This window comes from Myodes glareolus, chromosome 2, assembly GCF_982192425.1.
Source record: "Myodes glareolus chromosome 2, mMyoGla1.1, whole genome shotgun sequence".
Taxonomy (NCBI): domain Eukaryota; kingdom Metazoa; phylum Chordata; class Mammalia; order Rodentia; family Cricetidae; genus Myodes; species Myodes glareolus.
The window spans coordinates 101,244,808-101,258,036 of record NC_142027.1 but is presented as its reverse complement, the minus strand read 5'-3'; the positions used below and the strand labels follow the sequence as shown (position 1 = coordinate 101,258,036).

The 13,229-nt window shown below is 43.5% G+C and overlaps 2 protein-coding genes across 2 annotated transcripts in view; one reads left to right on the top strand and one right to left on the bottom strand.

The window, feature by feature from the left end:
• Eif2ak1 (eukaryotic translation initiation factor 2 alpha kinase 1) overlaps positions 1–1,039 on the top strand; it is a 37,417-nt gene extending 36,378 nt beyond the window's left edge. The window contains exon 15 of the mRNA XM_048436794.3: positions 114–1,039. Coding sequence (XP_048292751.2) covers positions 114–218 — 105 coding nt within the window. The 3' untranslated portion in view covers positions 219–1,039. The remainder of the gene's footprint in view (positions 1–113) is intronic.
• Positions 1,033–13,140, bottom strand: Aimp2 (aminoacyl tRNA synthetase complex interacting multifunctional protein 2). The gene is made up of 4 exons (XM_048436796.2): positions 12,885–13,140; positions 4,682–4,888; positions 2,727–2,958; positions 1,033–1,562 (listed from the first exon to the last, which is right to left on the bottom strand). Exons 1-4 carry the CDS (start codon positions 13,017–13,019, stop codon positions 1,174–1,176), a joined length of 963 nt encoding a protein of 320 aa, XP_048292753.1. The 5' UTR covers positions 13,020–13,140; the 3' UTR covers positions 1,033–1,173.
• Between the last annotated feature and the right edge of the window lie 89 nt (positions 13,141–13,229).

Sequence of the window (13,229 nt, the reverse complement as noted above, 5' to 3'; positions counted from 1 at the left end):
GGGGTGAGTAGTGAGGTCTGGGCTGTGATAGCTGCTGTTCAGGTACAGCCAGGATACATGAACATCTCAAAGGCCAGGCCATTTTAATGTAGCTTAAAATGTTTTCTTTCTAGGTTAATCTCACATTGCAGATGAAGATAATAGAGCAAGAGAAGGAAATTGAAGAACTAAAGAGGCAACTAAGCCTCCTTTCCCAGGACAAAGGACTGCAACGATGAGGGAGATGAATTATGCTGTCCACCTGAAAGTGGACTTAGACTCTTAAAAAGTCAGCAGGAATGTAAATCTTCAGCCTTTAGCTGGGGACAGATGGTGTTATTCCCAATTGTACTTGGACCCCCAGCTTCCTTTTCTTCAAGAAACCCTTTCATGACCCAGTGAAATTGAGCCCGTTCCTCCTGTCCTCTCCACGTTTTGATTCCTGAATTTCCTACTTAAATATTACTGTCCACCCCTGAAACTTAAGGTAAGGTACCATTCCGTTACTTTCTTTAAGCCCTGCCTGTTGAACATCCTGTCTTCCAGAAGGCTGTACCGCAGAAATCAGTGCTCCCTCCCCCCAGATCTGCTTGTCCTAAGGCTGTATGCCAGCTGGGCCACTGTTCCTGTGACAGCTGCAAGTCTTCCCTGGGCCTTTCATGCTGCTGCTCAGGCCAGTTACCAGACAGACACTTGATCACTCCTTGGCTCAAAACTCTGGGCTGTGCACTGCCTGAAAGGTCAGAGTTGAGCTTCTTTGCACAGGGCATCATCCCCAACTTTTCTGTTGTGTCTTTCAACATGGCATCACCCTCAGCTTGCTCCTATCAAGCTTTGAATTCCTTGCCCTCAAGTGATCTAAGCAGCTGAGAATCTCATGTTTTCTGCCTTTATTTTACACTGTGTCCCATGATCCTTTTTAAAGTCCTCAACTCCCCAACCACCTGAGCATTCTTCAGACAGCAGTCTCTGATGCCATAAAGTGCCTGCCCCTGGCTGGTGGTCATCTCAGTGCATTGTACTTGGTTTTACTGATTTAAATAAAATAAAATCCACAGTTTATATGTTTATTATATGACTCTCGACAAATGGCTTAGTGAAAAGACTGTGATTCTAGTGCAAGTCCCTCTCCTGCCAATCAATTTGAAGCTGTACCATTCTTTTATTGAACTCTGCAAGACAAGCTGCTAGAATTTACTTAAGGAGCTGGAGGGCAGTGCTGAAGGGGCCCAGGTTCCCACAGGACTTAAGCCACCGCTGCACATTGGCGGGTGCTGCCCCGCTGCCACCCCCAGTCTGCTGGAGCACTGACCACAGCACCACATCTGCCACGGTGAGCTCGTTCCCAACAAGCCACGGGCTCTTCCCCAGAGCAGAGTTCATAGAGCGGAAAACAGCTGCCTTCTCTTTGCTGCTCCCTTCCTTCAGCTGAAACATGGCAATGTCCACCCAGCTGTCGATGAGGGTTAAGGTGACAGCATTATGCTTCTGGCCGAACAGAGAGAACAAGAAACGTGCAATGTTCCCTTCTCCTTCGATGGGGCACATTGTCTGTACACTGAACTTCATCTGTGTCTTGGGCACTGGAAAGGAAAAAAAAAAAAACCACCATGTAGAATCAAAGTGACAGCCTTGTGCTATGTGAAAGGGGGAATTCATTCATGAATTGATGGCAAGACAATTTTCAAGAACCTTTAGCTTTTAGTTAATTTTTGTTGTTTTTGAGATAGGGTCTCAACTGTGTAGCCTTGGCTGCCCTGGAGCTTGTTATGTAGATCAGGCTAGCCTGGAACTTAGAGACCCACCTGCCTCTGCTTCAAGTGCTGAAATTAAAGGTGTGCTCAACCACACCAGGCTTTCAAGAGTCTTTAAATACTTCCTTAAAAAGGTAACTGAGGGCCTGGGAGGTGACTAAGTGGGTAATGGCATCTGCCCTCATGTCCAGCACTTATCACAGCCCCCAGTGCTTACAGCAGAAGGCATAACTTCTACAGGTCAACTTCTGCACTTGTCCCTGACCTCTACAAGCATGTTTCCCTGTAACCACACGCATACACAAGTATGTTTTAAAAGAATTTAGAAGTAACCAAGTAGCCCTTTCCTTTTTGCTATTTTGTTTACAATGGTCATCAAGCCATTAAACCGTCCTTGACATTAAACTTGGAGGCTTCCGACCAGGAACCAGATGTTCCATTGTCCAGGCAAGGATCTCTCCTTTGAATGTGAAGCTGAAGGTCATTAAGGTGTTACTGGATGGCCAGGCATAGTGGCACATGTCCGTAATTCTCTCAAAGGAAGATGAGACAAGAAAACCAAAGACCAGATTTGAAGCTAGCTTAGGCTACTTTCTCAAAACATATCACTGGATGGATGGCATTCATGTGCTTCGGATGATGAATAAATGATACCCTGCTGCCTTGCAGGCCAAACAAAGATACTGTTAGTCTTCCCTGAATGAGTTTTTAGAGTGTCATGACCAGTGGAGACAGCCACTACTCCCTTGCTTTGCCAGGCTGCACAGGAGAACCCCTTCCTCCTAGGCTCAGTTCCCCTGGAATTATCTCACTGAGAAACCCCAACCTCTCCAGAGGGTTGGCACTCTGGCGCCAAGTCTTACCTCCCTCTTAAATTGCCCCATAAACTGGCTAAACTTGGAGAGGATTTCACTCAACAACAAATAGCTGTAGTCAGTGCTGTGGCCTGTCCCATCCCTTTGCAGCACAAGTCAACCCAGGCCCACTATTTACCGTTCTTCCAAATCAAAGTGAAGCCCAGCTGATATTCATGGCGGGGCTGTTTTCTAGCCTGCTCCCCGAAGCACTTGAGAAGATTCTCGGGTACATTCTTGACTGACGAGTGTGTGTGCACAGTGGACAGGACCCTGTACCGCTCACAGAGCAGCCTGTGCAGCACAAGCAGGGAGAGGGGTGGGGAGGCTGGGTTTGCATTGATCACGATGTCTTTCAGCGCCCCGTAATCCTGAGGGAGAGACAAAAACACTGAAGCAAACAAGCCATCCAGCCCGGTATGGTGGCACACACCTTTAATCCTAGCACTTTGGAGACGGAGGCAGGTGGATGAGGCCAGCCTGGTCTACACAGAGCTCTAGAACAGCCAGAGCTGTAAAGAAGAACCTAGCTTGAAACAAAAGTGCCCTCTGTGCACAAATGAACGAGGTGCTCCCCAAGAACGTTCCTGGGTCTAATTGATTCAACTCCCACTTAAAGATGCTGCTGTGACCCTCTTACAGCTGGAAAAACTTCAGTCCCAGGGAGGCAAGCAGGTTATCCAAAGCCACTGAGCTCAGTAGGAAACACAGCTGGACATAAGCCTGTAATTCATTTCTAAGGGGTAAGAGGATCAAGAATTTGAAACATTCGCTATAAAGGGTCTGGGGCCAGCCTGAGCCACATGAGAACCTATCTCAAAAAAAAGAAAACAAAAACAAAAAACAACAAACTGGGAAGACAGCTCAGTCTGTAAACTGCTTGCCTTAAAACATAAGGACTTGAGTTCAATCTTCAAAACCCAGGTGCGAAGTGTGCTTTAGTCCCAGAGCCAGCTCCAGGCTATTTGGTGAGCCCTAGGTCAGTGAGATCCTGTCTCAAAACAAAAGAGCATTGCCTGAGAAAATATTTCGGCTTGTTCTCTGGCCTTCACATGCACTTATACACATGTGCATATGAACCTGTACATACACAGAAAGGCACATGAAAGTGTGGGGCGTAGGCTACCTGTTCAGAGGCATGACTTCATCCCGAGCACTGTGTGCGCTGAAACCCTAGTTATGCGTGTTTCCTGACTTACCTTGGATACTCTAGCTCTCTAGGGGCCTGGTCAGATCTCAGTTGCTTCCTCAGTGAATGAAAGTTTGCAGGACAGATGAGAGGGCGGGAGAAATAACAAGCTAAGGCAGGGGCACCAGGGTTACCAAAGCCCTGGAGAGCCACTACATGACACTTGGGCTTTTTAGCTTTCCAGTAAGATTGATTACTAGTGCAGGATCTTGGACGACTGCACTGCATCTTCAAGCAGCACCACCGTTATGGACAAACGGGACAGCCTGGCACATGGACTGATCCCCCGGGGAAGTGGAGATGCATTTATTTTCTGTAGTAGTAACACAGCCAATGCTGCCCCATCTCTCCAGCCCCCACAACTTACTCTTAATACAGAAAACTTACACAAAGTACATTTGCAGTGCAAGACTGGAACTGGCTTGTAGCAAAGTATTTTGACAGGGGTGGTGAGATTTTTATCTGTGTAGCCAGGGCATTTTCTCAGCAAGAGTTAAGGAAACCTCCGCTCTGCCAAGTGGCATCCAGAATTAGCTGAGATGCCCTCCCTTTCCAGGGCTGAGAGGTTGCTGACACAGTTGGGACTACAGGAAGCTGGGGCTCCCAACTTCCTTCCCCACCCTCTACCCTTCACCATAAGAAGAGGCTTTGGAGCTTACTTTACTCTTCACTCTGTAAGAGTGATACAATTGTTTGTTTTATTTATTTTTATTTTATTTTTTTGAAATAGGGTTTCCCTGTAGTCTGTAATTCATGACCCTCTTAGCCCAGCCCCCAAGTGCTGGGATCACAGGAGTGAGCCACTACCCAGCAGTCATTTAGAGGAAGAAAAGGAAACAAACTCTGCATCACCTCTAAAAACTAGAACGCCAAGCTACTGGAACCATAGACATCTGGTTTCTCACCTTTCCAAGCACCAAATTCAAGTCCAGTGCATTTGTGGTTAAAGGCGTGGGCTCATCAGCTTGCAGGATGTTGGTTACATCCAAGTCCGCATCTGGAGTGTGAATCATCTTTGAAAGGCCATCAACTGCTGCCTTCAACTCATACAGGCGCTTTAAAATATCGTCTTGGCGGGATTCAAGGGCTTGCAAAGATGGCTCAGATGTTTCCTAAAGAAGCCAACATCTGAGTGGTCACTTCCTCTCACATCATAGAGCTCACCTTAAATTAGATCACATAGCTTTTACTTTGCCAATCAAACTTCCACCTTCTAAAAACACACCATGGGACCAGTGACATATCAGGAATAGGCTTTGTCCTGTGTAAATAACACATCGGATCCCATACAGGTCTGCCAGGTCCTCTAGCACAAGGTAATGTGATCAATTATTGATTGGAAGCATGTTGCAGACCTCTGAATTTCATAAAAAACATCACGTCAATAGCAAAGGTTTAAAGAAAGAGTTTTCTATTACATGGCAACAAGCCAAGGAGATTATAAAGAGATGCCCTACCTGCTCTTTCTATAACCAAACACCACTACCTGCTGGGACTAACCCAAAGAGTACTCAAAGGAATGAAATCTGGCAGATGGACATGTTCCACTTTGCAGAATTTGGCAAATTAAAATATATACACAACACCATTGGCACTTATTCAGGTTTTCAGTGGGCAACTGCTTTAAGGTCAGAAAAGGCTGATTCAGTAATCACACATCTATTAGAAGTTATGGCCATCATGGATATACCTGCACAAATAAAGACAGATAATGACCCAGCTTATGTCTCTAGTAAAATGAAACGGTTTTTTGTCTATTATACATGTTGCAGGTATATCACACAATCCTACAGGTCAAGCAGTTATAGAACGATAGAATCGAACTATAAAGGATATGTTAAACAAACAGAAAGGGGTGGAAAATGCCCCCAGAAATAGATTACATAATGCCTTATTAACTTTGAATTTTCTTAATGCTAATGAGAAAGGGACAACAGCAGCAGAAAGACATTGGATAATAGAAAAGTCTGCTGAACTAAATCAATCGGTTTATATCAAGGATGTGCTGACCTCGCAATGGAAGCCAGGATTGTGCTGTGTTGGGGAAGGGGTTTTGCTCTTGTTTCCACAGAAGAAGAAAAATTGTGGATACCATCAAAATTAATAAAGGTTTGGTTTGAAGAGGAGAAACCTTTTGGAAAGGAGAAATGACAGCTTATCCACAATGATGATAACCATACAGGTGGTAAGAAAAACACATAGGATGGGAGCAAGGTTCTGTTCTTATCTCCACAGGAAAACATTTATCTTTAAAAAATTCAAGGGTCCCTGGATGTTTGAATACTGACAGATGGAAAAAATTACTACTCAATAAGGATCAGCAAGAAAATCGAATAGGTTTCGTAAGTAAAAATATTCCAAATATATGTATATGTATGTACACACACACGTGTGTGTGTTTATATTCATAAATATATAGAGCTGGTTTTGGAGTTGGACTCTGGCTTAGTCCCTCTCTAATTCCAAGCCTGTTGTTAAGAGTAAAACCCAGAGTTTCTGTCTCATGTCAGGAGCCATGATATGAGACAGAAAGAAAAAGAATTTAGAAAACATCTTTACTTTTTTTCATATCTATTTTTGTCTTTATCATACCTTTCATTGACTATATATGTCTGTATATGTCTATATAAATAATGCTTTAAGTTTTCTACAATGAACAATGAACTTTCCTGCAGTAATCTTTGAAGTTTCCAGGAAGAAGATGGGGCCCCATAATAACAACCCTACCAGGTTGATATGACATCATGATACTGATAGTGCTACTACGAGACCTGTTTTGGGTACCAGCTGCACAAGACGGTTCCAACTTGGTTAGCTGAAATGGTGCACATCTTTTACAACATTCTGGCCAGACCTTCACAAAATACTCAGAGACTGTTTGCAATCTTACCAAACATTAATCTTGAAATTTAACCATTATTTTACTTTCACAGGATCCCCTAGAAAGAACGCCACTCCCATGACAGCTGGAAGTAATTCTAGAGGACAATGTCCTCTCTCCCAGCAAAGTTTGTCCTCAGGCTTAGGGACATCATTTAGGGGTTAATTATATTTGGTATACGGTTGAGGATTGGGGGAGGAATTTTATAAGCTCAGGGATCTTTTTGAAAAAGAAAAGTGGGGGGATTGGAAGATGGGATAATAGACTGGTGGTGCTGCTGAAAAAGGTACTGAGCCATGTGGCTAACATAGATAAGAACAATGGGTTAATATAAGTTATAAGAGTTAATAAGAAGCCTGAGCTAATGGGCCAATCAGTTTATAACCTAATATAGACCTCTCTGTATGATTTCTTTGGGGCTTGCCGGTTGTGGAACCTGGTAGGAGGACAAAACCCCCAACAAAGCCCGGCTCTTATGTTACAGAATGGCACCCAATGTGGGGCCCCCATGTTACAGATTGGTATTCGTGGGTTATTGTTTATGGACAATTACATTGGTATAGATTCTTGTATGTTGATAGAAAGTTAAATTATATTGAATATTGTATGCATATATGCTTCTACCTCTGTTTAAAACATTGTTTATGTATTGGTATATATATTTACCATATTGCAGTGTACATTTCTACCTCTGATCAAGATACTTATACATTGTTTACATTTGGAGGTCATTGTTTTCATTTATTGCACAGTTGTCTATTGTCTTAGTCGTTAAGTTAGATAGGTATTAAGAATTATAGATCAATAGTCATCTATGTTTGTCATATTTATAGTTAGACTAATCAGGTTCTTTAGATACATAGAGATTATATTCTCTTCAAAGAGCTGTAGAAAATGGCATTTAATTTAACTTAGAGTTCTGTGGTGGTGAGACACAATCGCTCCTGGCAACACTGATCTATTCCTGAGAGAATGTTGAGCACCAAAGACACTCACTCCACTGGGAGCTTGTTTTATTCTTGGCAGAACTGGCCTTTGGGCAAAGAAATACCCATACCTCAACCACTGACAATGATACATAGTATCTGTTAATGGATAAAAGAGGACTGTCAAATCCTGCCAAGGCAGGGTAAGATAGTTTTGAAGTTTCTTGCCTTTGAAAATGGTATGTCAGTTATGTTAGGCCCTAGCCAAAGTTGGTTGCTTCAACATTGCACTGAGACTTTGGGTGATTGCCCAGATAGCCAGTTGTCTCTGTCATTTGTTGCACATTTTGGAAGTTTCTCGATTGCACTTCCTCTTTACTCAAGTAATATTGTTTCCCTTCTCAGATCTTCGATGAGGTTGAAGATTAGATAATTGTAGTTACCTTCCTCATGATTTAGCCAAGCTTAATTTCAATGTAAGATTTAGACTCCTTGAAATAGAATGTTTGGTAAAACTTTTGTTATGCATTCCTTGCTTAATATTGTTTATTGTTTATAATTTTATATTTGGTATCTGTTCCTATTATATATAGTTGTATTGGGTTTGGATCAATCTTGTTTAGACAAAAGGGGGAGATGATGGGGAAGCTCTGTTAACAAATCACATCCAGTTAAGGCGTGGCTACCTGGAGCCCAGGAATAAAAACGGAGAGGGACCAGGTGTGCGTTCTCTCGCTGGACAAAGGAAGTCAGGCTTCCCATTCTTGTGGCATGAGTTTTCCCATTATAACAATTAAAAATGTAATTGTTATCCTTAAGCTGGCCTGGTTATTTCCCATATCAAGCTAATTTGCGACAGACCAGTAAGATGGCTCAGTATGTAAAGGTGCTGGCTGGCAATCCTGAAATTTGAGTTCTATCTCCCAGATCCACATGGTGGAAAGAAACCAGTTGTTCAGTAACCTCCACATGGATGCCATAGTAGGCATACTCCTCCCCACCAAAATCAATGGATTTAAATAATAAAAATTAAGACTCTGTTCTGAAAGAACAAACCAACTCCTTTCCTCCAGGCCAAAGGGTCCTGCAAACTGATCCACAATGCTCTATAACAATGAAGAAACATGACTGACTGTGACTGAAATCGTCCTATTTGGGGGCTGGAGAGATGTCTCAACAGTTAGGAGTACTTGTTGCTCTTCCAAAGGGTTATTTGGTTCCCAGTACCTACATCAGAAAGCTCATCACTGACTGTTAGTAACTCCAGGTCTAAGAGATCTGGCACCCTCTTCTGGCTTCTGCAGGCACTACACACATAGCATTCACTCATTCAGACATACACACAAGCACATAAATAAGAATAAAATTAATCTTAAAAAAAAGTTGATTTCCCATTTCAGTTATTTAGGTAAGAAAATGAAAACAAAACATTATTCCTCCCCTAGTCCCCCCCCCCCCCCACTTTGAGACAGGGTTTCCAGACTGAACTGGCCTGGAATTCACAATCCTGTTTCAGTTTCCAGTGTGCTGGGATTACAGGTGTATACCACCAAGCCTAAAAGAAACAAAAACCCAACTTTTTTAAAATAGAAGAAGGGTTTTTGCTCTATGTTGTCCAGGATGGCCTTGAACTTCTGGGCTCATGCGATCTTCGTAGCTGCACTTCTCATTGTACTCAGAATCCTTTATTCTTAATAACAAGCTAATTAAAAATACTTTGCTTAAGCCATAGTGATGCACACCTGTAATTTCAACATCTGGGAGGTTGTGGCAGAAAGATCAGGAGTTTAAGGACAGCCTTGACTGTTACAAAACAAGTTTAAGGCTAGCATGGACTTTATGAAATGCTGTCTCAACCACATATTCCCAGAATACCCCCAAAGACCATGCTTGAATGAACAAAGAAATGATACACAAAGGACAGAAAATAATTTATGCAAATTAAGGGGAGAAAGGAACTCACTTTTTAAGATTTATTATTTTTATGTGTATGGGTGTTTTGCTTGCATGTATTTCTGTGCGTGTTTGTGCACCAGTGCCTACAGAGGCCAGAAGAGAGACTTGGATACCCTGGAACTAGAGTTACAGGCAGTTGTAAATTTCTTTATGGGTTCTGAGAACCAAACCCACACCCCCTGCAAGAGCAACAAGTGCTCTTAAGCACTGAACCATCTCTCTAGCCCTGAGCTCAGGTTTTTAAGTATCCTTCAGTTTGGCAGCAGCTCCCTGGGGCAAGTGCTCTCTGTGACAGGTGATCAAGTCCCTAATTAATTTTAAGGCAGAACTGGCATTCTCATATCTTGGTCATCTGAAGTGTTCACTACTAAGATATATAACTCCATGAAGAGGGAAAACTTCATCCTTTGTATTCGTGTGTTTTCTTGGCCTGGCACAGAGTCTGGCATGCACTAAGAAACCAATAATAGTCTCAAACTACAGGCTTTATTTTAATTAATTAATTAATTAATTTATTGTGTGTGCACACTCGACTGTAGAAACCAGAAGTCAGTATAAGGGTACTGGTTCTCTCTTTCTACCATGAGGATTACTAGGGATCACACTCAGGTGCTCAGGTATGGAGCCAAGAACTTTTGTCCATGGAGCAATCTCACCAGCATGAATATGTATGTGTGTGTGTGCGTGTGTATACATACATACATCCTAATATATATGTATATATAATATATAACACACACACACACACACACATATATATGGAGAGAGAGCGCTAGAGAGTGACAGAGAGAAAAGAACCACAATGACCTCAAGCGCAATCTCCCAAATGTTGGGTAGTGGTGCCATGCTCCATGCTCAGCACTCAAATCTCCTTTAACAGCTTGTAGCTGTGTGTTTGTGTGTGTGTGTGTGTGTGTGTGTGCAGTTTTACTTATTTTTACAAATAGCAATAGGAAGTCTTATCCCACCAGGGCCAAATTAGCAGCTACTATATCCAAAACTGAATCAGCACTCACTGAAGCAAGACTGTGAATCTAATGGGACTGTGATTTCTGAATTCTAGTCCAGCTTGATCCAGGTTCTCCTGAGTAACACCGAAATACTCAGGATCTGCTTTACCTCATTACTACCTCCAATGCTGGCCTGTTGTTGCTGAGTAATTGTGATCTAGTATCCACTGGCTTCATTTTATGTAAAGTAGTCAGTTCTTTGTGTGGTTCTGATTTCTAATTACTTGTCCATTCATGTTGTTCTCTACTGGAGGAGTTGGTTCTGCAGCAGGATGTGTGCCATCTAAATCACAGTTCAGAGATGTTCATGACACTGAGCATGGCATACTCTTGTCATCTTGCAGTCAGAGGGGCCTTGTACCCCATGGTATCCTCATAAGATTGAGTTCACTAGCATGGAAGGGGCAGAGGGCTAATGAGGCTGAGCAGGAACACCCTCCCCTGCAGATATACAAGCAGTTAATATTTGCTGGGCGTGTTTTCTATAGTGGTGTAGCTGCTTGTACTGCCCATACTCGGGTAAATAACCGTGATTAAACTCACAGCTCACCAAGCTAGACTTTTGGTGGAATTCTTTTGGTGGTGTTTTCCACTTCCGCCCTGAGGCAAATAGATGTTTGTTCAGGGCTTCCCAGGAAAGACACTTGTCAAAGTTTAAAGGAAGTAAGGCAGACTTAAGACTAGGCAGGGCTGGAGATGGAGCTCACTGGCAGTACTCACTTATCATTGGCAAGGGCCTGGATTCCATTTCCAGCAAAAAAAAAAAAAAAAGAAAAAAGAAAAGAAAAGAAAAAAAAAGAAAGAAAGAAAGAAAAAGAAAAAGAAAAAAGAAAGGAAAAAAAAAGAAAAGAAAGAAAGAAACTAACTCAGGGTGGCTGAATGACGGACAACCCTACTCTGGGAATACAGAGCTGGAGGTGCATCTGAGCATGCCTCTGTGAAGGGTCATTGGACCATGTCTGCTGTTGTTTTCATAGCTCTGCAGTTAGAGAGCGGCTAAGATCACTAGGTTTGGGATTAACAGCCTCCCTTCCAGGCTAGCTAAAATAAAGGATGGCAGTAACAAGAAAAATGGACCACAACAGCACACCTATTTACACATCTATCCATAATGCCGAGATTTCTGTCTGCTGGAAATTTGGGCTGGGTGTGATCATTAAGAGTAGAAAATTTGGGGGCTGGAGAGATGGCTCAGTGGTTAAGAACATTGACTGCTCTTCCAGAGGACCCAGGTTCAATTCCCAGCACCCACATGACAGCTCACAACTGTCTGTAATTCCAGTTCCAGGGGACCCTAACCCCATGGCAAAGCACCAATGCACATAAATAAAAATAAATAATAAATTGTTAAAAAAAAAAAGAGTAGAAAATTTGAATAAGTCTTTAGAAAAGAGATCAAACAATAGCGATAAGATAAACATGGTAAGATCATCATTTTGAATTAGGCAAAGAGGCACATCCTTTTAATCCCAGCACCTGGGAGGTGGAGGCCAAAGAAGGAGCTTAAGGCCATCTTTGGCTACAGGAGTTCAAAGACAGCCCTGTTCAAAGGCCTGTTTCTGCTCCAACCCCGCCCCCCACCACCACCAGGAAACATGAGAAAGGACCTCAACTTACTTAGAAATTGGAGAAACCCAAATTAAAACTACATTAGGATGCCTACATTATCCTGCTAGTGACAGCATAAACCGGTATAACCACTTTAGAAAACCATTTATCCAGGTAAAGTGGAAGAAAGTCCTGTCCACCAGACCAGGAATTCCTCTACCGCCTATTTATGTTAGCTGGTCTATAAATACCAGTGCCCATGGGTGGGGGCAGGGTGGATAAACAGGTGGAGTGCGGCCAGGCAGCGTAAAGAAACACTATCACTTTCGTTGTTGCAACAAAAAAGACTGAAACTCTTGTACAGCATGCCAGACAAGAGAACACATGCTATCTGCTTTCAGTGCCTCAAGATCACACAGCTTGCGGATACACACTCGACAACCTAATCGCGAAAACCAACACCCAACTACAGTAAATGTCAGGATCTCTGAGGGAAAAGTTGCAATGGGAAGGATGGGTCATTAAAATTGTCACACTTGAGTTATGGTGTCCCTGGGATCGCTCTGTCAATTCCTCGGAAGGATCATTTTTGTGTTGCTCGCTTTTCAGTGCGGCTGGCGATCGCGACAGGAACCCACAGGAGCACTGATCCAGGTGAGTTTTGTCGGACCCAGCCTAAGAAGGGACCCACAGAACCGCAGCGCCGGCGCACTAGGCTAGACAAGGACTGGGATAGGGCGCGGCGCGGTGAGCGCCTGCGCACTAGGCCGGGGCCGCATGCTCCTACCTGCACGTGGCCCGCGTCGGTGGAGGGGCTGGAGGTCTTGCTGTGCACGTTGGGGAGCCGGTACATGCAGGTTGGAAGCTCTACACGCAGAGGTGCGCTGCCTCCATGATAGGACTTTACCTGGTACATCGGCATGGTGGGTACCAAAGGAAGGAAGGTAGCGGGCGAGGGACACAAACGCTCAGAGGCCGCCAAGGCCACCTCAGACAGTAGCCGCCTTCTTTCTGACCCTGCTGCTGGCGCTCCGGGAAAATGAAGTCCGTGAGTCTTGATTGGCTGGGACTTATGACGTCACCAACTCGACCTTTGAAGTAGCCAATCAATGGTAAGGAGGTCTTTGCACGC